Source organism: Podarcis pityusensis (genome assembly GCF_964106645.2).
Source record: "Podarcis pityusensis genome assembly, chromosome: 12".
In the NCBI taxonomy this organism is placed as follows: Eukaryota; Metazoa; Chordata; class Lepidosauria; order Squamata; family Lacertidae; genus Podarcis; species Podarcis pityusensis.
In genome coordinates this window covers 28,745,230-28,771,057 of record NC_138037.1, presented here as the reverse complement: position 1 = coordinate 28,771,057, position 25,828 = coordinate 28,745,230, and the positions used below count along the sequence as shown (strand labels likewise).

The 25,828-nt window shown below is 41.5% G+C and overlaps 1 protein-coding gene across 7 annotated transcripts in view; it reads right to left on the bottom strand.

The window, feature by feature from the left end:
- Nucleotides 1-25,828, bottom strand: part of DYNC1I1 (dynein cytoplasmic 1 intermediate chain 1) — a 253,297-nt gene that overhangs the window by 54,944 nt on the left and 172,525 nt on the right. For all 7 annotated transcript variants that reach the window (XM_080974760.1, XM_080974757.1, XM_080974758.1 and 4 more), the window contains 4 exons: nucleotides 12,709-12,855; nucleotides 5,137-5,250; nucleotides 4,174-4,307; nucleotides 3,724-3,868 (listed from right to left, as the gene is read on the bottom strand). In XM_080974760.1, the coding sequence (XP_080830886.1) occupies nucleotides 3,724-3,868; nucleotides 4,174-4,307; nucleotides 5,137-5,250; nucleotides 12,709-12,855 (540 nt within the window). The remainder of the gene's footprint in view (nucleotides 1-3,723; nucleotides 3,869-4,173; nucleotides 4,308-5,136; nucleotides 5,251-12,708; nucleotides 12,856-25,828) is intronic.

Sequence of the window (25,828 nt, the reverse complement as noted above, 5' to 3'; positions counted from 1 at the left end):
AAGAGTCCATGCCCTCCCTCTTCTCACCAGAAGGTTTAAAGAAATTGCAGACACAGGAGGGTAGGGGGGGTCGTACACACAGTATGCCATGCATTAAATAGAGAGGAAAGTTATGGCAATCCATAGCGAAAGAGGGAAGGAGAATAAAAATGTGAAATCACAGAAGAAGAAGAAGAAGAAGAAGAAGAAGAAGAAGAAGAAGAAGAAGAAGAAGAAGAAGAAGAAGAAGCAGCGGAGGAGGAGGAGTTTGGATTTGATATCCCGCTTTATCACTACCCGAAGGAGTCTCAAAGTGGCTAACATTCTCCTTTCCCTTCCTCCCCCACAACAAACACTCTGTGAGGTGAGTGGGGCTGAGAGACTTCAGAGAAGTGTGACTGGCCCAAGGTCACCCAGCAGCTGCATGTGGAGGAGCGGGGAAGCGAACCCGGTTCACCAGATTACAAGTCTACTGCTCTTAACCACTACACCACACTGGCTCTCCCGTGGACTATTGGACTATTATATGCTTCTGGGTGAGCTGACACCATCCAAGTCCCAAACTAGACATGACATGACATGATTCTTTGCATTTAATGTGCAAGGTATTTTAAAAAAGGCAAATTGCACGTGTGCATGTGATAATTATGAGGATCATAGCAGGCAGGCATAGGGAATTCAACCCCTTCCTCCCTTGCTGCAGTCCTGAGGAAAATCCCTCTTCTGAAGCTGATACTTGAGGCAGCAAAGCCACATTGGTGCCATTGCAAAGATGCCTTTAGCATGAGCTGCAGTTTGGTTCTAATCTGTTTCTTTTCCCTGCAGTCATTTAGTACAATATTAATTGTTCTCCCTTGTTTGCTCTCCTTTGAGCCCCTCTGTTTTGAGAGGGCCTCTTGTTTCACTTAATATTTGCTTCTTGTTCTCCATCCTTACTCTCTGCTGGCCTTTTTAGAAAGTGCAAAAATGTTTCTCGTTACTCATTTTCAGTGAAAATGTCAGTCAAAAAAATATTCCTTAAAATTAAGAAACTGAGGCCAATATAACAATCCATGTAAATGTATACTTTTGGTACAATTACATACATGGAGTTATTTTTTGAGGGGGTGCCTATAACAGAGTGACATGGCTGCATTTGAACAGAATACTAACTCCTCATTTGTCTGAACCATCCTGACAACAAACCACAAGGAGGTGTTGGTTTTTTCATGGGTAAAGTGTTTTATGAGCAGTCCTCAAAGAAAAATTTCCAGGACATCTCTAACACAAATATTCTCCTACACAACCATGCTATTTAGGCCATACATATTTTTAAGTTAATGGCTCAAAAGTAGCAGGAAAAGTTGCACCTGAAATCCTGTTCAGTCCTGTACAGTCTACTCTCAGAAGCCAACACTTTCCTTTTGAAGCCATAGCTAAGATTATTTAAGGCAGAATAATGGTGTGTTTTGATAAAAAAAAAATCTAAGAGACTCAAGCCTGCTTTTCTTCATGTGGTATTATATAATTCTGCATGATAACATGATAAGGAACATGGTCATTGCTGCACATTAACATTTGTTAATAATCCCTAGTATAGCTTAATGAGCAGGTGGCCTTTAGAAAACAATTTACATGTTCAAAGCAGTAATACCCAAATAGATTCAAGATTCAACAGATTCATCCCACCAGGATATCTCTTGACTTTTCGGCATCCTGGTTCTACTTTCATGGTGTGCTGTGATCTCATGCCTCATTAACATCAGTATAGGAATGGGGTCCTAGCAGAAAATTATTGGATTCCTCACAAATAAAATTCCTAGAGGTCCTTGAAAGAAGGCAGTTTAAATCAGGTTTGGCTGAGTGGCTTAACAATCAATTTGTCCTCCCAGGGAACTCTGGGAATTGTAGTTCTGCGAAGGGAGTAGGGGTCTCCTAACAACTCCCACCGCCCTTTACAAACTCCAGTTCCCATGATACTTTGGGAGAAGCCATGACTCTTAGAAAACTATTTTTGTTGTTGTTGTTTAGTCGTGTCCGACTCTTCGTGACCCCCTGGACCAGAGCATGCTAGGCACTCCTGTCTTCCACTGCCTCCTGCAGTTTGGTCAAACTCATGCTGGTAGCTTCGAGAACACTGTCCAACCATCTCGTGCTTTAAACGCTTTGTGTAGATGTGGGCAAGAATGCTGTAAGAGGCAGGGAGATAATCTGACCACAGCAACTTATGAACCCCCCTGCCCAACCTTCCAGATATACCAAGTCACATGGAAACCACTTCCCCATAGTGGTCGTGAGGCTGACTAGGACCATTTTTACCTAGCATTACACCAAGCAAAACATCCGACAATTAGCTGCATATTTTCCCACAGAGATACACTCAAGACTCCTTAGATGTGGGGTGGGCAACAGGCAACCATCACAACATTTGCTGCAGGCCTTCCCCTTGCTGGGAAAATTAGCCACAGCCTGCCACAGCCTCTTTGTTTCACTTAATATTTGCTTGTCTGTTTCAATCTTATTTATCAGACTGGGGTTAACTGGAATACATGGGTCCATGTACAAAGGTGCACAGGAAGAAATCCACTGCTCCCCAGAGAACAGCAGCTTAAGTCAGAACCTATGTAAAGTTCCTCAGGCCAGCTTCAAACAGTCTCCACCAGGCAGTTGTCACACTCCTTCACATATTTGTACTTACACACACCCACACCCACACACACAAAATCAATGGCCTTTCCCCTGCTCTATTATCAATATTAGCAGGCACAGAAAAGTATGGTGTGTGGGTGTGTATATATGCCCTTCATGCAAATCCCACAGCAGCAATAAGCAGAGCTAAAGAAACACATTAAAACAAGGTAATTCAAAGCATATCAAAACAAATAAACAGTAGCCTCTCAAGGATTCGGAATTTGCAACCCACACACACACACACAAAAACTGGGTGCATTTTCAATAGGTACCAAAAGCTCAACAGAGTTCACTCTAAGCTTTTCGCAGCTATAATAAGCAAAGGCCAATGGGGGGGAAATGCAGCGGGCACTGAATCAAGCAGAGTTTAGATCTGAAGCAATTCTTGACACTGCTCCATTTTCATTCATATTTGTGTGGACATGCAGTTAAAATTTGAATTCAAATCCTGGCTTCAGTGAATGACCTTAGGCATTTCTCAGCCTCTCTTCACAGCACGATGGATGATGCCGAGACCATCTGGTTGATGTCACACTGGGCCATTTGGATCCTTTATCATCTGCTAGCCTTAATTATTGCATATGATGGGCAGATACTATGCTCATCCTTGTATAGGGTTGATTCTTGAGAACTATGAGCCATCTAAGGAGCCATTTCCTTTTACATTGGGGATTGTTAGCGTGTTGGGGGCCTGGGGGCTGCATTCACCCTTGGCCAACTCTTCAGAGGGATGAATATTAGTAGCGGGCATGGCCAAAAGTGAGTGTGGCCACCCTATACCCCACATGCACATTCTCACAGGCATGCACACAAAACACACAAATATAGGACACACACAGGACACACATGGGTGCAGGACACACATACAAGTACATACACACACAGAGGCCCCTGCTCCACGTACATCAGTTGAGAATGGGAGCCGACGCTCTCTCCCCACTCATCTGATGTGCAGGAAGTGAGTGGTTTCCATCTCTGTCTAGGCCAGAGCCCCAAAGAGGATGAAATCCACCCCCAGCCACTCATCAGTTAAGGTTGAAGACCCAAACCAGCTCTGCTAACCCCATCTTTTACCTTTGTGGTCCACAGCTTGACGGTCCAGTCAAATGATGATGTCACAAATAGATGGGAGAAGTCAATCGGACCCACTGCCATGTGGCAGTTGATTCCTGTCACAGGACCTTGGTGGCCTTCAAAGATTTCACCAATGCCCGCTTTACTGTATAAGGAGAGAGGTGTACACTTAGGAAACATCCAACACCAGAAAATGCTGCAAATCTTGAGGATCTATCTGTATTCCTTCCCCACCCCCCTTAATAGCGCTTCAGGTATGGAGTTTTGATTAGGGAAACAAAGCTAGTAGAAGGCTAGAAGGTAGAATCACTTCTCCTCTGAAATTCACAATGACCACTTCCCTCATCATGTCTGTTTTGGCCCTTATTGTAACCTAGGCAACCTAGAGATATCTACTATGAGCTAAATGCATTTAGTAAAAAAAAACCACACACACATACACACAAATACCTTCCATGACGACAAGCTGTGTAAACAGTGCCCTCTTCACTTCCAACTACAAAGTTATTGACGTCTCCAGTTGGGAAAGCCATTCCAGTAACCGCCACTGGCTTGGATTTATTGTACACCAGCTCCATGCTCTCCTAGCAAAATAGAATTTCCCCCAATTGGTTGTTTCTGAATATATTACAGAAATAAAGTACTATTTTCTTAATAAATTTTCATTGACTACAGAGAGCTGATCATTGTGGACCACCTGAAGGAAGTTCATGGACCACTGGTGGTCCACAGGCCACAGCTTGGGAATCACTATTCTAGATTTTGAATGGGCCAATGGCTCTTTGCTCCCAGTCTTCTCCAGCCAGATGGACTACAACTTCCATTAGCCATAGCCATTTGGGATAGGAGGTGCAGTCCTAAACATCTGCAGGGCAGCAGGTTGGAGAAGTCTGTTTTCTAGAAAGGTAAGAGTTAGTGCCAAACCCAACAATGACTACAGCAACACAAGAACAGGGAAGCGAAAGGGGCAGAAAAATATTTGTCAAACTTTTGAGATGATCTCCTTGCTTAGCATAGTCACTGGATGCAGATAATAAGCTGTACTTTTCTTGAGTGCCACACAACAATCTAGTCTTGCCTTTATCTAGTCAATATTTGCGGAAGAATGCAGTAGAGTAAGCGCGATATACACCACAGGCGACTCGTATGATTACCTGTGCTTTAAAATGGATTATTTCATTTTCACTTGAAATTGACCTGCATATTAAAGCATTACAGTAATTACATGATTTGTGGCAGAGGAAATGGTCTTTGGCTCTTAGAGGAGCCTATTGCTGGAAATAAGCTGCACTCTTTCAAGTGCATCCACAGGTTTTAGTGTGTATAGGATGTGAAGTTTGCGCTTTTAGGGATGATGTGGGTATCAGCTTTAACTCCAGCACTTTCTTCTTGTGTAGGTAAAAACAAACCCACCTGTGGAGTTGAGAGCATATCCAGGCTCCAGGAACACATTTTGCCATCTGTCGAAACGGTAATGAGGTTGTGAGCATTCTGTGTCCCGACGACATTTACACAGTATACAGGGTGCTGAAAACACACAAAATGTCTGGAATCAGAGGGTGCCTGCTCACATTTTGAAAACATATGTATCCAAATGATACAGACATATTATTTGCAAAGGAAATTAGGTTGCTACATAATGCCCAGAACTCCTTTGTTTGCCGGGTAGGATTGTAAACTTCTTTGTTTTGTCAAAAACTTGATTTTTTTACAAGAGTAAACAACAACAACAACAAAAACCAAAGTCCCCCTTCCCTCTCAAAGCTTCATTTTACACCATCATAAACTAACCAAAATGATGACTGCTGTGAAAATGGATTAAGTGGGGGAAATTTCACCTGCAGGGATACATTATCATGCTACTGAAGGTGTTTGATGCTAGAAAAGTAAGAGCAAAAAAGAGACAAATCTTCAGACGGAGCAAAAATGTGTATTATTTAATGAAGAAAATAGGTGCAGTTGGGGGGGGCGTATTGCAGCCACCATCTCTAACACAGCTTGGACTTTGCACAAAATATTTTCATTCACACGTTCGAGGGATGGACATGAATGTCAACAAATTCATTAAGACCTCTTAATCATATATTAGAGATTGTGTTTATTTCTTATTTTTTATTTATCCATATTTTTCTCTAAGAACTACAAACACAGTATTCAATGTTAACAAGTCAAGAAATTGAATGGAAAATAAGTTAATGAAACAAAAATATTTTGAGTCAGCTAATAAAACAGGTAAATTATTAGCTTGGCAATTGCGAAGAAGGCAAAAACAAAACGTGATAAACAAGATAAAAATAGAGGAGCAATTGATAGAAGATCCAAAAGAAATAAAGAAAAATTTCCTCAAATTTTATGAGAAGTTGTATAAAAAGGAAGATGAAGAGATAACCCGAATAGAAAAAGATTTAGAAGATTACAGTGGGAAGACTATAACAGAGGAAGAAAGAATTCAATTAAATAACCCCATAAAGGCAGAAGAGATCCAAGAAGCGATAAGGAAGATGAAACCAGGGAAAGCCCCAGGACCGGACGGATTGTCAGCTAAATATTATAAAGTATTAGAAAACCAACTAACGCCAGTGCTATGTGATATCATGAACAACATATTAAGAGGAGGAAGGGCACCAGAGACATGGAAAGAGGCTCACATTACGATGATCCCTAAACCGGATACGGATAAATTAAATATTAAAAACTACAGACCCATATCACTATTAAATAACGATTATAAAATCTTCGTGGAGGTGATGGCAAGCAGACTTAAAAAATGTCTAGTAAATCTAATACATAAGGATCAAGCAGGATTCCTTCCAAATAGGTCACTTAAAGATAATGTAAGGCATACCATAAACATCACTGAATATTTGGAATGTAAGAACGAAGTACGTGCGGCGCTGATTTTCATCGATGCCGAGAAGGCATTCGACAATGTTTCATGGCAGTTCCTATTAAAAAGTATGGAGAAAGCAGGGCTAGAGGGCGAGTTTATGGAAGGAATAAAAGCAATTTATTCGAACCAATCTGCTAAACTGATTATAAACAATAATCTAACAAATTCATTTAAAATTGAAAAAGGAACAAGACAGGGATGCCCTTTATCCCCGCTTTTATTCATTATGGTACTAGAGATAATCACATATAAAATAAGAGTAACACCAGAGATTTGAGGGATTAAAATAGGAGTGAAAGAATACAAACTAAAAGCGTACGCAGACGATCTGATGTTATCCCTAGAAAATCTGCAAGAAAGTGTTAGTAAGGCCTTGGAGATGTTAGAAGAATTTGGCAAGCTATCCGGTTTTAAATTAAATAAACTAAAGACAAAAATGTTGACTAAAAATTTGGGAAAAGATGAAAGAGAAAAATTGGAGCTACAGAATGGAATCAAGGTGGCAAAAAAAATAAAGTATTTGGGAATTTGGCTACCTACAAAAAACATAAATTTAATTCAGGATAACTATCTTACAACATGGAAGGAGATTAAAAAAGATCTAGATACGTGGAATAGAGTGAAACTTTTGTGGACGGGAAGGATGGCAGCAATAAAAATGAACGTACTCCCAAGAATGTTATTTTTGTTCCAAAATATCCCAGTGATTAGAGGCTCCAAAATGTTTACAGATTGGCAAAAAACTCTTTCGAAATTTATATGGCAAGGGAAAAGACCGAGAATTAGATTTAAATTACTTACAGATCGGAAAGAAAGAGGGGGATTCTCGGTACCTAATCTGAAATTATACTTCAAGGCCTCCTGCCTCTGTTGGATCAAAGATTGGATTAATTTGGAAAACACTGACCTGCTAGACCTAGAAGGCTTCAACAACAGATTCGGTTGGCATGCCTATTTGTGGCTAAATAAAGAAAAGATACACAAAGGTTTTTCAAACCATATTATTAGAGGGCCACTATATGAAGTTTGGGAGAAAAACAAAAAACTTTTAGAATGGAAAACACCCTGGTGGTTATCGCCAATCGACATTTTAACTACTAAAAAAGCAAATATGGAAGGAGAAATATTGACCTATGAAGACCTACTGATAAGATCAGAAAGCGGATGGAAGATGAGAACATATGAGGAGTTGAAAGACAAATTAACAGGCTGGCTGCAATTCCATCAAATAAATGCAGCATGGAAGGAAGATAAAAAAAGTAGGGATAAATGAGAAAAAAATCTAAATTTCAGATAGAAATAATTGAAGGTAAATCTAAGTTATTATCCAAAATGTATAACATACTATTAGAATGGGACACCAAAGATGAAGAAATAAAGGAGGTCATGACAAAATGGGCAATGGATTTGGGACACAATATAGAATATTATAAGTGGTTGAAATTATGGACTAGTGGAATGAAATTTACGGCATGTGTCACACTCAGAAAAAATTTGGAAAAGATGATGTATAGGTGGTACATCACACCAACAAAATTAGGGAAAATGTATAAAACAGGAAATAAGGCCTGATGGAAGTGTAAAATCAAAGAAGGCAATTTCTACCATATGTGGTGGACATGCGAAGAAATGAAGAAATTCTGGGAACTTATTTATAATGAGTTAAAAAAAATATTTAAATACAAAGTGGTGTAAAGACATATTAGCTTTCATTCTGGCTAAACAGGCTGATCAAACTTCTGGTGAGTGGTAGGAGGGAGGTGATGTTTGGCCTGTGTGTCTGCCTGCCTCTCTGTATGTGTGTTATCTGCATGTGTGTTTGTGGTATGCATATGCCCCTGGATTTGTGTGTTTCTGTCTGTCTATCTGTCTCTCTCTCTCTCTCTCTGTGGTGTGTATTAGATGCATAGCCTGCGCATTCATGAGAGGGGTGGCCGTCCCATGTTTTGTCCTGGTGTTCCCCCTCTGCTGCCAGAGGGCTTGCAAAAAGAGCAAAAAACTCCGACTAGTCCCTCCTGCCTTCCAGAAATTGCCTAATAAAGGCAGGTCAATCAAAGTTAGATGGCATATTTGACTACAGCATCTTATATGGACTTTATTCATTTTAAATCCCATTGGATCTTTTTCATATGTGGTTTCACGGATGGGTACATGAAAAACAGCATGACAAGAAAGCTAATTGTGTGTGCACGCACCAGCGGGGTTATTCGATTCCATTGCCACCCTTGCTTAGCTCTTACTCATTCCACCAGCCAGAGCTGGCCTTCCGCATGTGCCTCTATGAAATCAACCCAGCCAAGAGTCAGTTCATACCAAAGCTTATTGAACATATGCCCTCCTCACTATGGTGCTTATACAGGTTGGTAACATGGTCCTCTTAAGCAGGGAACATCAGGGGCGAAGGGAGGCAAAGTTCAAATAGGTGGAGCACCATTCAGTAGCATGAGGATGCCTCCCTGTTTTCCTTGCAGCGCTCTCTTTATGCAGTGTCTGGCTTTAATCAGAGCTGTCACTTGTCAATTTCATAAGCAATAAGTCTCACTGCAGAACTGAAAGGGATGTTTCGAGCGCAGAGTGGGAGGCAGGGGGAGGGGAAACGCCAACTGTACTTTGAGGAGGATCTTGCTGGGCTCTCTCTTTTCCCAAGAGGAGAAGATGCCATCTTGCTTTTATTTATTTTGGAAATGAAATCATCATGCTAGAGGGTTTTTAAAAGCTTAATTAAAATTTCCTGTTATCCCAAATGCAGATGTGTGGTGGGTGTGAAAGGAAATTAGTGAGTAATGTGTGGTGGGACTCTCTTCCCTTGTGAATCCTGGCACCAAAGACGGAGGGATAAGCTCAGGAAATTTGGAAGCCAGCGGTTGGTGGCAACATGGGACGCATTTTCCAGTGGGGGAAGGGAGCGAATCTTGTTTTCATACAGACTAAAATTAAATTTTAAAAGTGAGTATTGCATTACCGGATGGCTTGCTTTGGTGGAATTGAATGGGTTGCCTCGGTCTCAAGGCAGAATCAGCACACTTAAGCCCATGGCTTTCCAGGATGCTGCAAGACGCAGTCAGCTAATGAATTAAACTATTCACAAGACAAGCCTTAACCTACTTTGCAGGGTTCTTGTGAGGATAAAATGGGGAAGACGAGAACCATGTACGCCACACTGGAGCTCCTTGGAGGAAAGTTGGGGATAAAAAAATAAATCATTCACAACAAGAAAAGGACAGGAATACTTAAAAATAAAAAAGGGTTTTTTTCGGCCATGTTTGACGCAAGAGGAAGAACAAGCAAGTGATAGGTCCTATGTATGGAGAAGACAGAGAAATGCTCTTGGCTCACATAGAGAAGGAGGAATTGCTCAACATCTACTTTGCCTCTGTCTTTACCCAAAAGGAAAGCAGTGCCCAACCTGGTGATAGATAACAGAATAAACGATGTAAGGAGGAAGCTGCAGTCCAAGATACGAAAAGGGTCGGTAAGGGAACACCTAGTTTCTCCAGAGGATGGGTTGGGACTCACTACCAGGTTGTGGCCTGATCTAAGGTGGTACAAGGTGGGACCTTTGGAATGACATGATATAAATTTAAGAAAAAGGTAACAGCAGCACTTCCCAGAAATGGATCTCTAAATGCATGTTTGGGTTAAAGGTAGTCTGCGTCTGAAAACGTTGAAGTCCATTGCAATAATGGATGGGGAAATTGGCTTACACAGAACAATATTTGAACTCTTTCTCTTTACACAAATAATTTAGATGAGTCTACAAAGAGTTTACTCAATCCACCATTGCTGCCTATCCCGTCACCTGAAATTCATGCATTGAATATAATTACTACATAGAGCTTATGCACATAAAGACCAACATGTGTAGACCCAAACCACAGAAATGTTAGTCCCTAATAATCCCAGGAAGCAGTTGCATAATCCATAGGCAAACATCTTGTCCAACTGGTGGATGTTAAGTGGGTCTGGAGGTAAGACAAGCAATCCATTCTGCTCCCAACTGGAATCATACCAAAACTGCCCCAAGGTTTACGGAGTCATTTAAAAGCTTGGTATAATTGAAATGTAAGATGGACACATGATAAAAGCTAGGTCTTAATTTCTGCTTATCCTGAACGGCAGACTCCTCTAACCATGATCTGATATGATCCTTGTAGTAGTTTGAATTTGACATGTAATATGTACACAACATATGCTTATAAATACATCTTCTGTGTTCCAGCTGAAACAATTGTAATATCCAGTGCAAACATTTCCTGTGTCCCAGGTATAGACTTGTCAGCAGGGATTGACAAGTGTTAATAGATTGGGGGGGGGGGTTGAAATCAGTTTCTTCAACGCTAGGTCAACATTTTGTGTGACCTGCATAGTCTCCACAAGCTTCCTATATTACTAAGTCATCTTCCTAAAACGACAATGTTTACAAGTGTAGCTTGGTGACTAGTCATCAAAGGAACACCATCAGTGGATTTATTAAATTGACCTAACTCTAAGATGTGTATTACTCATGCATGGCAAGTGTTCTGATGCCAGAAATTTGGAGCAATATATTCCTTTTTTAAATAAATGGCTGCACGCTCACCTCATTGCTACCACAATTCATCTTTTACACTCTGATGTCACAACTTTTAGATTGTGACTTTCGAATTCAGCAATGACCAAAATCAGTTTAATTCAACCTGGACCTGAAAGCCACAGGATATTTGTTGGGTGATCACAGCATTTCATTATTTCTAACAAATAGCAAGCTTTGTTACTGTCTATTCCCCCACGGAGCACTCAAAACTGCTGAATTTTTAATGATTTTTGACAGAAAATCATAGAATGAGCCAGTGCAATTTACACTGCATCCCACAATCTGCCGGCATTTGTAGTCCAATTTGTGCAAAGTGATCTGTGCAATAATCATAACTTGTCATATTTTATGGTGATTATATCCTCCCCCCCACCCCACCAAGATCTTATTTTTTTCTTTTAAAAGTCAATTTAAGGTATAGTATCAATATACCCATTTTAGCAAGGCTAAGCTACATATTACCCATGGTGATCAAAACTGATATCCAGGTTTTATTTTATTCTGCAACTAAATTCAGCCATTAGACGGGAGGCTGCTAGTTTGATTGGGAAAGTGACACTACTGATAGTGGTGATTAACCCTCCCCTCTAGATTACCACCCTCCAAGCAGTTATGTGGTTCATGGGAGGAAGCAATATGGAAGCGTGTGTCCCCCTCCCCCTCAGGCAGAGCAAACAGCTGCTTACGGAGAAGCTTCTGACTGCAAAAATGGGACAGGAAACTTTGAATGTCCCAATTTCCATACAATTGCAGTTGGTTCTTAGAAAGGGGTGGCATGAAGAAATTATGAGACGAGCTTCTCATATTTATTTCAGCAGAAATTTGGCCACTTAATGAATCCATAAAGGTTGAGTGTCTGCCTTATGAATCCAGAACTCAGCAACGTTACCCTCTTTGCCTCAGGGGATGCTCTAGACTTCAACGATTTAGCAGGACTCAGTCACTGCTGTTCTCCTTTAAAGTGGAAGTGCATTATCAGTTTCTCTCTTTTTCCCAGGGCACTGATTATAGCCTCCTCAAAGAGGCAATTGTTAAGTCACAAATTTCTCAACAGAGCAGGACCATTCTACCAGAATAACATCAGAACTTCTGTCAGGGACTCACGGGCACATTACTGTATTTGCAAATGAATCTAGCTTAAAAATCAGGGTTGCCAGATCCTGGAAAAGCCCTTGAATTGCATCAAGGCACAAAGGAAAGGTGCCGCACATTCTGGCCTTTCCATACAGTGGTTGACTTACCCACTGCCCTTGGACTTGCTTCAGGGTAAAATGACAGTCCTAATGGTCATAGATGGGGAGCAGGGGTATGCAAGACAACCAGCAGAGCGACATAATTAAAGGCACAGGCCCTGCCTGGGCAAGGAATTTGTAGCCCTGATAGTCTACCCTGTCACTTACTATTCAAAATTACAAGCCTTTATTTTTATTTTTTTTTATTTAGCATACAAAAATATTACACTACAACATCCTGCTATTGATATTTGTCTTTAAAAATAATGATGATGAGTTTGATCATTTACCGTGTGAGCAGCTGCAGAAAGGGGTGTGCGCTGAACTGGGGTCCTCCTGTGACTCCGATTATCCCACAGCACAATTTGGCCAGAATAGGTCCCCCCGACAACCAGGTTTGGATGAAAGCGGGCGAAACAGACAGACATCACAGAAGACTAGAAGAAAAAGAAAAAAGGGATAGAAGAATGAAGGGTTTTCTTTCTTTCGTTTCTATTAGAAAAATAATCCTAGAATTAATACTCTGAAACAAATACTCCTTTGATGCCTTGTTCTTTGAAAAACCTTTCAAAATATAGGGCTGCTTCACACATGCATCTGTATGCATGAATTTAACTTTCTTTTCAGTCTTTCCACCCTTTCGGTCAGCAATGTTGAACCAGTAGCCAGTCATTTGCTGTCAGACTCCAACTCCCATCAGCCCCAGCAAATATGGTGAGGGGTCAGGGGAAATAGGATTTGTAGTCCAGCAACATCTGGGGGATTGTGGGGGGACACAGGTTTCCCATACCTGATTAAGGTGTTCAAACAAGCTAAAGTGTTTTTTAAAAATTTAAATATTAATCAGATATCCCCCATTCCCCTTTACTCTGCTAAAAGTTTCATATGCTTATCTGGTGCTGTTATTTCCTGCTGCCTTGCCCACCAAGCACTGCAGTTTCATCAAATGTAGTTTCCATCATTTTCAGAGGGTGCCCTCTTCCACAAGTTTATCCGCAGAAATATCCGTTGTGATAGGTGGCACAGGAACAGAGAGCCCTTGAAAATCAGCAGCTGTGGAGCTGCACTTCCATTTCTACAGGCTGCAACAACCCTTGAAGACCAGGTCTGGTGTATTATCATTTCATATCAAAGCTTTAATCAGACAACCACATGCTTTATCACTAATGGCAAACCTTGTGTGACAATAGCAGCAGATTTTTAAAGCCAATATCTGCAGTGCTGAATACACTCTCTGAAATGGCAGTTAGGTTGCACTAATGTTTTGATAACAAAAATAGCCCTGGATACTGACAGAGTTATCTTGAAGAATACAGAGAATAGTTTCAGGCTTTGCTTTTCCTGAGCAATGGGAAGTTCTTGGAAAACTTTACAGAATGTTGGGGCATCACCAGCTGCTGCTGGACTCCAATAAGCCCCAGCCAACATGCCCAATGGTTCAGGGATGATGGCAGCTGTATTCCAACATCTGAAGGTTCTTCACCCTTGTTTTACAGCATCGTTCCCATGTGAAGGTGAAAACACACTGAAGACTTGTGGGCTCTGATCCAACAAAGGAGACGTGTGTAGGGCTGTGGCAAATGTGTGTCTACACTGTAATGCTCTTCCAGGCCCCAATGAACTTAGAAGGTGCATCTGCCTAAAATTGTATGTCCATCCCTTTTTGGAATTGTCAAGATGGTACATCAGTTTCATGTCAGCTTCCTGCCTAATATACACAGCACTCTAATGTAGAAATGTTTCCACGGTTGAATTAGAAGACCATATCTGCAGCATTCAACAAGAGCTCCACATTTATGGAACTGGGAATAAAGGGAAGATGTAAAAAACATATGGGTTCTTTTACATTGGAAGAGGTTCTTTATTTAATAAGGCAACGACTACAACCAATGTCTTGAAGAAGAAAGAGCACCATGTATTTGTGGTGTGATCTGCAATAATCAGAAGTGGCTGATAGCCCTGGTTGCAGGACAGTGTGATCTGCTAGGATTATATTCTTCTGGAAAGTCAATAAAATTTTGTGTACTTTTTCACAGTGCAGAATAGCCCAAATTATTTATTATATATTCTACCATTCCTCTGAGAAACTCAAGGTTCTGCCCATCATATCCTAAACAACAACAACAACAACAACAACAACAACAACAACAACAACAACCACCACCACCCCCTGAGGTAGATTAGGCTGAGAGATGGTGACCCATGGTAACTCAGAAAACCTCATAGCTGAGTGGAGATTTGAACCCTGGTCTGAACTATGCCACACTGGTTCTAAATAAAAAGTATATTCCTTTATCTTTCATTTGAGGGGATGTGCTAAGCATCCCAGAGGCTTCAAGCTAGCCACCAAGGGAACAGAAATTTGGATGAGATGAACTTTTAGTCTCATCCAGCAGGACTTTTACTGTGTCCTCATGTCTCATTTTTGCTCTGCCTTTACTGTGTGCAGTACATACAGATCTAAAAATGTTCATTTGTGCCTGGTAAGGCTGTTTTTTATTTTGAAGAATTAATGCAGGCCAGATTTGGATTAGTGATGGCACATCCCTTTAACCGCAGATGGATATGCTTGCAACAGATAGTAATTTACATTATCTTGGTTGGGAAGCCTGACCTCAGGACCCACATCTGATGTGCACATGGGAAGTGTGAACTGGCTGCGCATACTGGTGTTCATGTATCAGGATGGCTTTCTGCCAGCCATTGCCTGGACCCATCTGGAGGAGAGTGCTAAATAAATATTACTCTAATATGAGATTTAGATTTGCATTTGGTGAAGTGTCTTCTTCAGAAATGTCACTCCCTGGGGCATTCTGTGGGCTGTGAAACAATATTTCATTTGTGGGCACTGGAAATGTGAAGAGTTTAGAAGTATTTCCAGCTTCTGACAAAGCAAACACCAGGCACCTCCATATTAAAGAAACACACGTGGCCAGTGCTGTTCCGTGATTTAGGCCATGTGTACAGAAGACATGGTGGCCTGTAGGTCTGTTTGCACTCTTAATGGCACCACGGGTTTTAAAGGCACCTAGAAGCATCTCGTTTTAGTCCTGTTAGGGTAGGGTTGCCATATTTCAAAAAGTGAAAATCCAGACAGAAAACTTGTTGATTTTCCTGGACATTTCGTCAATTTCCTCCAGGATACTGCTTTCGGCTACAGTTTTCCAGGTATGTCCGGAAAATTCTGGACATACGGCAACCCTATTCTTAGGGCCCATTTCATACAGTTGAAAAAGGCCCCATATAATTATATTTCAAAACCAATTTCCAGAACTAGATTTCTTTGGAAACAGGGGAGGGGGGTTGGGATCAGAGCTAGGAAACTGGCCTTAAAAGAACTAAACTGCTGGATCCAGTTAGTGGGTTGTAGCCACCAACTGGACTTTCACTGAAGGACTTTCACTTGTGTAGCAGGTCTCCCTTTCTCTCCCTTTTCCTTGTCCCCATCTCAAATTTGCTCCAGGGGTTTGGGAGAACTCCCATCATAAATTTGGAGGGGCACGAAGGAAGAGGGGGAGGAAGTGCTGTTGTGCATGAGAACATCCTTGTTCTAACAGGACAATTTCCTTGGGTACAACCGTCTAGGACCAGATTTTCTGGATACTGATAAAAAAAACCAACAGCTCTGCTTGATTCAACGTACCGGCATATTTCCTCCTTAGTCTTTACCAAATGTAACAAAGCATTATCTTCTGACAACAGTAGCCCAGTGGACATCAGCAGATAAGGAAATAGCATGCATTATAGCTTAGAGTTATAAAGTGGGCATTGACAGAGGCTTATAAAATCATAACGGCTAAAGAGAGAAATTATTCCCACTCTCTCAAATGTCTTGGCTCAGATAAAAAGCTACAATTGCCCCATATGGAGCTTTTATTTGACCCCAGCATGTCAGTTCTTGCAAGTTTGTTCACCTTAACAATGTCTTCAAGATCCTGTGGGATGAAAGTAAGAATAATATTGATAAGGTCCCTAATCTTACCCTAATTTTGCCACAAAAAGAAAACAAAAGACAAAACAAAGCAGTTTCCATTTGTTTCAGACTTCTCTGTGTTACCATTGCATAATAGGATGACAGTACTGTCATATGCTAAATAAGGAGAAAATAAAAAGTTTTCCGTAATTTACACAGCAAACATGTCAGAAAGGAAGGCACCAGAAATTTATTTCAATAAAAGGCAGCATATTTACAATCATGTCTTTTCAGAAGTGAGAATTCTTCCAGATGTGGACAGCTTTTAATACTTGCTATCTTATCTTCTACGAAAGAGCTATGGAAGGATACTGGAAAGATTTTGGAGCTGGAAATTATTTGCGGTATCGGGGGGGGGGGAATTAACTTTAACTAAAAATAAAAACAGTTGATAGCCTTTTGCATAGGAGGGGGGTTTTTGGAAGGAAAAAAAACAAACACTTCAAACCAAATGTCAAAATCCCATTTAATTAAAAAAAGGAAGTTTATATTTCCATATGGCATGTGTTGACATCTATCCCTTTGATTTACAAGAGTATGGACTACAGGGAGCAGATTGCTTTATTCAAGAGAAATGATATAGGGAAGGAGGGCGATTTGACAGGAAAGAGTGTAGGCTGCCTTAACTTCAGTGCTTGTTAAAACATGAAGGATTAATGGTAAAAAGGGAGGGAAGAATTGTGAATGTCTCCAGTTGAGGATCTTCAAAAATGTTTGGGGTTTCTAAGAATGTCTCCGGCAACCACATGAAAAGAGACTTAGCCACACAGCTCTCTAAATCCAAAACTGGTACCGCTCTACTTATACCATCAAACCAACTGACTTGAAATAGAGCCACAAATTGAATTTATTTATTTTTATTGAAAAAGTACTAAGTCCTTGAAAGGAGCAGAATGGTGCGTCAGGAAATCCAGAGACTTCGGGAGGGAGTTTATAATGCAGGTACACAGCAGCAGCAGCATGCACGAGTGCTGAATCTCTGCTGCGGCGAGTGTCAAATCCCAGTGGCTGCATTTTCTAAAGAGAAGCCATTTTCTTCGCATACAGCCTTGTTCAAAATGGAAGGCCTGCATCCTAAACCGTGTCGTGCAAAGGGCAAACTGATGGAATGACATTGCTCTCTGTGTCCCTAAATCTGCTGGGCTGAGCTACTTAAGCGGGCCACAAAGTTACGTAACACAATTTAATAATTCAAAGAGCTACATTGTGTTACGTAGCTTTGTGGGTTACATCGGCAACTCAGCCCAGCAGATTATTTTCTGAGACACTTAAAAGACAGAATCACGACCTTTACATGTGCATTATTTAATTTATCTCTATGGGACTGCACCAATGTTACAGGCCAGTGAGTTCAAATGTTATAACCTGCTAACAACTTACTGGTCTAATAACATACAAATATTCACCAATGGTCTCTTTGTTACCATAAAGCACCAATGCTGCAGCAAGCAAAGGCTATAGCAGCTCAGCCAGCTGCTTGTGGCTGGAAAGCCAGACAGGATGTTTGTGACTGTTGCCATGGGAACAAAGGGGCAGTCCATTCTGTACTGAGCACCGGATGTTAGCTCAGTGTGTGTGTGTCATATGACCCGTACTGGAAGTACTTGGGAGGAGTTTACTTCTTGCTGTTGTTGAGTGCAGACATGATTCTCTGTACTGATGTAAGAGGCAGAAATAAATGATGTAAATAGTTTTCTGTCTGCTTCTTTCCCCTCCCTGGGGACACCAAAGGGGAGAGAGGAAGAACGGTGTGTTCCTCTCATACATCTGAGAAGAATCGCCGGACCTCGCCTGCTTATCAGCAGAGGTTGGGAGACGCGGGGAGGTCGACAGGAATATCTGCCGGTGCCTGCTTGTGGCACATTCCTCTGACCCAGGCAGAATTCCAACAGTGGCAGCCTTCGGATGGTTGCGATTCATCGGACATCTGCATGAGAGGCTGGTGGATTGTCCTCCTCTGCTCCAAGGAGGAAGGCAAGCGTCTGAGAAAAGCCAGAGGCTCCACAGACAGCTGGTGGAAAGAAGAGGTGTTTTCCAGAGCAACAAAGTTCAAGGTATGCTGCATTTCGGGCTAAAAGAGTGAACGCAGGAAGATTAATTCCCTGGTTCACGGAGCTGCGTTTCAAAGAAAACAAGAGCTCCGGGAGAAGAGGCTGCAGCTTGAAGGCTGAAGCCTGCATTCCACAAATTTTTGTGGTAGATAAGATGTCCTATTGAAATGCATTGTTGCTAGGTAACGGAAGTGGAAATTTACTGGCTGCGCAGAAGGCTCTGAGTGTGAGCCTGGGAAAGCGAAACAAAACCAGAGAATGTTTTGGCTACAAGGTTTACGAGCTCTTGGAAGGGACTTTTCAATAGCAGCCTGAGTTTAGCTGCCAGGTGCAAAAAGCATAAACAATTTGCAGTTTGCTGCGTGAGAAAGGAAAAAACAACTGTTGGATTTTACAGTTTGTTTGACAGTGTCAGAGAGGCTTGGCTTCAAGATGGATGCCAAGAAAGGGGGAGGTTTGCCTTGCCCTCCTTCCTTGACCAATGACAATTATTCATCTTGGTCTGTAAAGATGAAGGCCCTGCTGCAGAATCAGAGGCTTTTTGATGTAATTGAAAACCCCATCCCTGCAGCACCAACCAGAGGTTGGGAGTCACAGAATGTAAGGGCCAGGACTGCTATAATTCTGTGTGTCTCAGATGATCAGTTGGTGCATGTTCAGCATTTAGAAAATGCGAAAGAGGTTTGGGACACGCTGCGTACAACGCATCAGAGAGATGCTGGTTCTTCAGCGTTGCTGTATTTTGAGAAATTGACCAATCTGAGACTTGCGCCTGATGGAGATGTTCAAGCGCACCTGACAGAAATGAAGTTTCTGCGTCAACAGATGGTGGAACGCAATTTCCGTCTTCAGGAGGAAGTGTTTTGCTTCATGATGATAAACAGCCTTAGCCGCACCTACAAGGTTGTTGCCAGTCAGTTTGGTTCCCTACCGGCCGCGCAGCTGACCGCGGAGAGAGTTTGTGCTGTGGTCCTGAATGAACACGACAGACTTGCTGCACTGGAAGAAAAAGACAGGGGGAGGGAAGAACAGAGTTCTAATCTCCCCACTGATGATGCTACTGGGAAGCATGGTGTAGCATTGAGTGCTGTCCGATGCTACAATTGTGGACAGACTGGGCATCTACAGCGAAACTGTAAGAAGCCGCGCCAGTCAAGAGGAACAAAGAGCAGCTCTACGAAGCCTCAGGCGTCAGGCAAAAGCCGTACCAAGTGCCAGGTGAAACCTGCAAAGGCTATGATGGCGAAAGGAACCACGCCAGATGTTGGGAACTCCTTCATAATTGACACGGGCGCAACGGTTCACATGTGCCCGCACAGAGGACTGTTTTCGACGTTGAAGAAGCAAAGCTTCACTGTGAAACAGGCCAACGGTCAGGAGTTGGAAGCGACTGGAATTGGGACTGTGTATCTTGAGAGTCTGAACTTGACTATAAGCAATGTTTACCTGGTTCCAGAACTGAGATTTAATCTGCTGAGCGTGTCACAGATTGCAAAGAAAGGACTGAAATTGTCCTATGATGCTAAAAGCTGCAAGATCTACAAAGATGGAGAACTATTTCTTACTGCCAAAGAGAAAGATGGACTGTATTTGTTGACTTTTGATCAAAGTGATTACATGAAATGTAATTCTTCTGTTTCTAACGAAATCTCTCTTACAGGCGTGACCAGTCTGAGCACCAGGAAGGTGACCAAGAAGGTCGACAGAGCATTTCAGCGGGTGTATGCTGATGTGATTGGTCCTCTAGAACCATCTAGAGGCGGTGCACGATATTACCTTGTGTGTGTGGATTGTTTCACTAATTATTCTTGGGTTTATATGATGGAGAAACCGCAAGAAACTTTAGAAAAGTTTCAGGAGTTTTGTAACAAGGTTAAAAATATGCATGATGCTAACATTGATTGTCTTTTCACAGATGACAAACAAGTTTTTCTGTTACAGAAGTTTCAGAAGTTCCTGGATGGAAAAGGGATAGACCACAAAGTGGCAGTTTCGCAAGAAGCGTGGAACAGAGGGGTCTGTGTAAAAGTGAACAAAGAATTGCAAAAGGGGATGAATGCGCAATTGCTGAGTTCACATTTGCCACATGAATATTGGGCCGAATCGCTAGCGTCCTATCTTCATGTGTGGCTGAGAAAAGTCTCAACAGAGTTGGGATGTTCTCCTTTTGAGAAGCTGTTCAATAGAAAACCTTCTGTTGCCTATTTTAAGGTTTTCGGGTCTCATGTGAGAACAGAAGCTCCAGGTGGAGTAAAGAATGCCAGAGGCATTTTCGTAGGTTATGAAAAAGGTCTCTACAGAGTAATTTTGTCTGAATCTGGTCAGGTGATTCTCACAAAGTTCCTAGAGAGTGCTCCAAAGCAAGAGCGGGTTGTAGTACAAACATTTCCCACAGGAAACGATGATGATGATGATGATGAGTTTGATCTTATTGAGTTCAGTAGTACTGATGATGATGACAGCGATAGCTCAGACAGCTCAGTTGTCACAGTCATTGAGAGGAAATCTCACACAATGGATAGACCTTCACAGGTGAAGGAAGAACCACTGATTGCTACTGGTTCTCGACAGAGTCCAAAGGTTGAACCAGTGAGCACAGAGGATCAGAACCTCTTACGTAGGTCTGAGAGAGCAACGAAGGGTGTACCACCCAAGAGGTATTCAAAGGAGTTTGCTAACCTTGCATATGTTGCTATTGTAAACGACCAAGGACAGATTGAAGCTGTGTCTGAGTCAGAGACAAAGGCACAACAGAGAGTTGTTAACCGAGGTAATGCGAAGTCACACAACCAGAGAGGTACATTGGTTAAACCAGTGGCGGGTAGTTCCAAGGGTGGAACTGAAACAACAGGGGAATGTTATAAATATAACAACTGTTTGTTTTCTTCTCTGGATGACGCTTTGCTCGCAGCAGGCATTGATACTTTAGGGGGAGTATGTTACCATAAAGCACCAATGCTGCAGCAAGCAAAGGCTATAGCAGCTCAGCCAGCTGCTTGTGGCTGGAAAGCCAGACAGGATGTTTGTGACTGTTGTCATGGGAACAAAGGGGCAGTCCATTCTGTACTGAGCACCGGATGTTAGCTCAGTGTGTGTGTGTCATATGACCCGTACTGGAAGTACTTGGGAGGAGTTTACTTCTTGCTGTTGTTGAGTGCAGACATGATTCTCTGTACTGATGTAAGAGGCAGAAATAAATGATGTAAATAGTTTTCTGTCTGCTTCTTTCCCCTCCCTGGGGACACCAAAGGGGAGAGAGGAAGAACGGTGTGTTCCTCTCATACATCTGAGAAGAATCGCCGGACCTCGCCTGCTTATCAGCAGAGGTTGGGAGACGCGGGGAGGTCGACAGGAATATCTGCCGGTGCCTGCTTGTGGCACATTCCTCTGACCCAGGCAGAATTCCAACACTCTTTCCAAGCAACCCGTTTATTAAGCATTCATCCTTATTTGTTTGAGGGGAGGCTATACGATGTTGTGTCATATCAGTGTCATCCCACACTTTCTACTGCATTTTCCTATCACTTTTCTTACTGTAAGAAGTCCTATGAGGGGGGTGGCTTTGTTGCTCAAGAGCTCAAAATCAACTTCAATTATGCTACCTCAATTTGCCGGTATGTAATTGAATCCCGCCTCAAAATGGCAACAGTCTGGAAGCGCCCAGTAAGAAATAAAGTGAACTGAGTTTTGATGACAACCATATGGAACCAAACAGAAAGTATTTCAGCATTCTGCATAATAAATTCCAGAAACATCACTGTAAAGATACAACTTTGTTTTGAATCACACAATTCCATACCAGGCACATCTCAAAGGAGCCCTGACATGATTTAAAACCACAAATTTAAACTGAAGAACACTATGGGTCACGTAAAACAGCTTCCACAATTCCCTTCTTCTCTTCGTTCCACACATTGCATTCTACAGTCTTCTAGGTAGCATTCACACCATGCTTTTAAGGCACTATAACAGCACTTTAAATAGTCACGACTTCCACCAAAGAATTCTGGGAGCTGTAATTTTTGGTTAAGAGAGCTGAGAGTTGTTAGGAGAGCTACAATTCCCAAAGAGGCAATCAAAGCCTCTTCCCTGGGAACTGTAGCTCTGTAAAAGGAATGGGAGTCTCCTAACAATTCTCTGGGAAAAGTCATAACTGTTTCAAGTGGTATCATAATGATGGAAAGGATAGCGTAAATCTGGCCCTAGTCAGTACACAAAATGTTTCAAACAAGCAACTTTCCTTTGTAAAATAAAAATAAAAAAATGGAGAGCACAAAGAATTAGATTAAATGCCCTGCTTCACCACAGTTAATTTATAGTAAGTCATACATCTTTGAACTTGGATCCTATTAAAAATAATAATAAATAGCAATAAATATCACTTTCTTTTTATCCAAGGTCAGAAACCCAATGTGAGAATTCTCACTTTTCATTTTTGTCAAAAAGTATTTGATTGAACTAAACGTCTGATGTTAAAAGGGTTAAGTACAACACAGGTAGCTACAAAGAAAGTGCCTCAGCCTGTTAATGAACTCCATTCTGCCCTGGTGAGACCACCCTCCTTTTTAAGTAAGTGGTAACTCAATCCCTATGTTAACTCAGTTGTGTTTGGGGTTCTTCCAAGTCAAGAAACTCGGTGTGATAAGTCAAAATGAATTGTCTGTAATAATTCACAAAGTGTCCATAACCAAACTCAAACAAAAGGCTCTTAAGTCAGGTTTTACATTTCCTTTCTCAACACCAGTGGCGTAGCGTGGGGGGTGCAGGGGGGCCGGCCGCACCGGGCGCAACATCTGGGGGTTAGGGTTAGGGGGCGCAAATCCACGGGTTAGGGGGCGCAAATTACTTGCCTTGCCCCAGGTGCTGACAACCCACGCTACGCCACTGCTCAACACTTTTATTTTTCATTTCTCACAGAAAGTAAAGTCATATGAAAATCCTGTGTAGTTTCTGCTGACCTCAAATATGAGGGCTTTTGATGGAATTCCTGGTTTATTTATCACATAAGATGCATAAATAGTGTAGGAAATTACTGGTGAGTAAAAAGACATAGGAAAACTTCTCCCTCACACTTTGCACATTTAGTAGGGAGTAATTCAGTGGGAGTTACTTCTAAGCAAATATGCTTACAATCGTGCCACATATTGTCTCTGTTCAGATATAATGCTAAACTATGGCTCAGAGGGATAGGAACAAGCCTAGGAAAGCCTGGGGCAAAAACACACCCAGTACAGCTGTGAGGCGAAGATTGGAAGCTTTCAAGAAATCAGTTTAGCATTATGTGCAAATCCTAAACTGTGGTTACTCTTAACTCTCTATTGAAATAAGCCAGTTTTTAAACACACAATTTGAACTGGACTTTTTTTTTGTAACGGTAAAGATCAACCATAGTTTGCTGGGTTCAGAAGGGATGACAAACTATGGTTAATAAAAATATGGAAGCAAAGGCTTCAGAACTCCATGTCATCGAAAAGGAGGGGGGAGCACACAAGCCAAGACTCAACTAGGGTTATTTCCATCACAATAAACAATGGTTTATCATGCTGTCCAAATTTAGCCATTGTCTGATAGGCCATCTTGCAAACCTGCTACTCTGGGTCTCTCATCTGCCACTTTTGGCAGCCAGTGGTACCCTATTCTCTGTCACCATGTTTCTTTTTGATATTCGACATGGGTATTATCAAAAGGATATGTGACTTCTCAAACCGCGACCCTGGAAGCATAGCAGGGAGGAAGCAGAGGAGGAAAGCCTTGGCAATCCAAACATTAAGGCTTCATGTTGATGGCTGGGGTATGTCCAGAACACAGAAATAAGGTTATGGGATATATTTAATTTGATCAAAGTCTTGTGGTGTAGGGGTAAGCAAGCTTCTGATTTACACAAGAACTTTTCATCTTGCAGACTAAACAGCTAAAGAAATACAGTATAAATACACCAAAATGTGGACCTAAGAGAAATATGTAATTCAAAAGCTTTCTGAGTACTTTCTGCCTTCAAAAGCAGAACCATATATGCTTTGCATCTTTCATTTATTATAAGGAAAAAATGTGGCATTCTGATGTCTGAGCACATTTTCTTTAAAACCTGTTGCTGTTGCTCTAATCTTCTTTGAGAACTGAACTGGACATTGGTGGTACCCAAACTACAAGACCAACGAGTTTACAAATCATGTGCAACCACCACAGTCATCAGAATCCTCTTCTGTGCAGAGTTTGGTTGAACCTCAAGACCTCATCAATGATCGGGGCAATTTTAGCAAGTAGCCCAGAGGAGATCTAAGGATAGATAAGCACATGTTTACATTTCGTGCTTTACCCTAATTGTTTCTAAGCAATTGACATTTGGTGCTCTTCAATCTGTGTCACTTGGGCACACTTCTATCAGTTCACTGTCAAAATAATTACTGTAATCTCTTCTTATCTTTTGATTTAATTATAGCTTCTGGGGAAGACTGACAGACTATTATATTTGCCCAAAGCCATCCCTTCCACTAATGTATCATTTACAAGTCGTGTCAGTGGGTAATTAGAAATAATCTAAAATTAATTGAACATTGCACTGAGCTATGTTGCTAGTTTGGGAGATAAGTAGAGGTGTAGCAGAAAACCCAGATATGCCAGTTGCTCAGACCACTTCGTTTGAGAAGGGGCAATAAATGTAGTTGAAAAGTCAGCAATAATGTATATTACAGCACACTCGCCCTGAAAGAAAACCTAGTTCTAGAAAGTTCCAGGGTCTGGTAATGGGGTGGAGGCTCTTTGCTATGGTGGGTTCAAACAGATTAAGGCTATTTTTTAATTTTTTATTCTTATTAAATTTTAGAAAGAAGAAAGAATACAGAGAAAAGTAAACACAGAATATCATAAACAGAACCATATGTACCTTCCCATACACAGAGATCCACTAATGACAGACAACTTGTGAGTGCTGCCGCCTACTACTGTAAAATGAGGAGCAACAACTGAGGTCTTTTTCTGTTATAGCCCCAGGATTGAGGAACCACCCGCAACAAGAAACCCACCAAATCAAGGTACTTGGTCTGACTAAAAAGGCCTTTTTTTAAAAAAAATTGATTTTTCCATGTATACTTCTTCTAACAATATATCTTTTAACAATTTTTCATATTTCCACCCTACTCCCCTGGGCTTCCCTCATACTCCAGTTTTATTTCCATATTGTTCACCCTGCGTATTGTTTCCCCAAAATTTTCCCAATACAAATAGTCTTATTTTTTGTTGTATACAGTTGTGATTGTTTACTCAAACCCTGCCAATGAGTCCATTTCTTTATGTTGCCTCTTCATATATGTTGTAAATGGTTCCCGTTCTCTTTTGAAGTCTTTGTTGTCCTTTTCATGTAATTTTTCTGTTAGTTTTGCCAGTTCT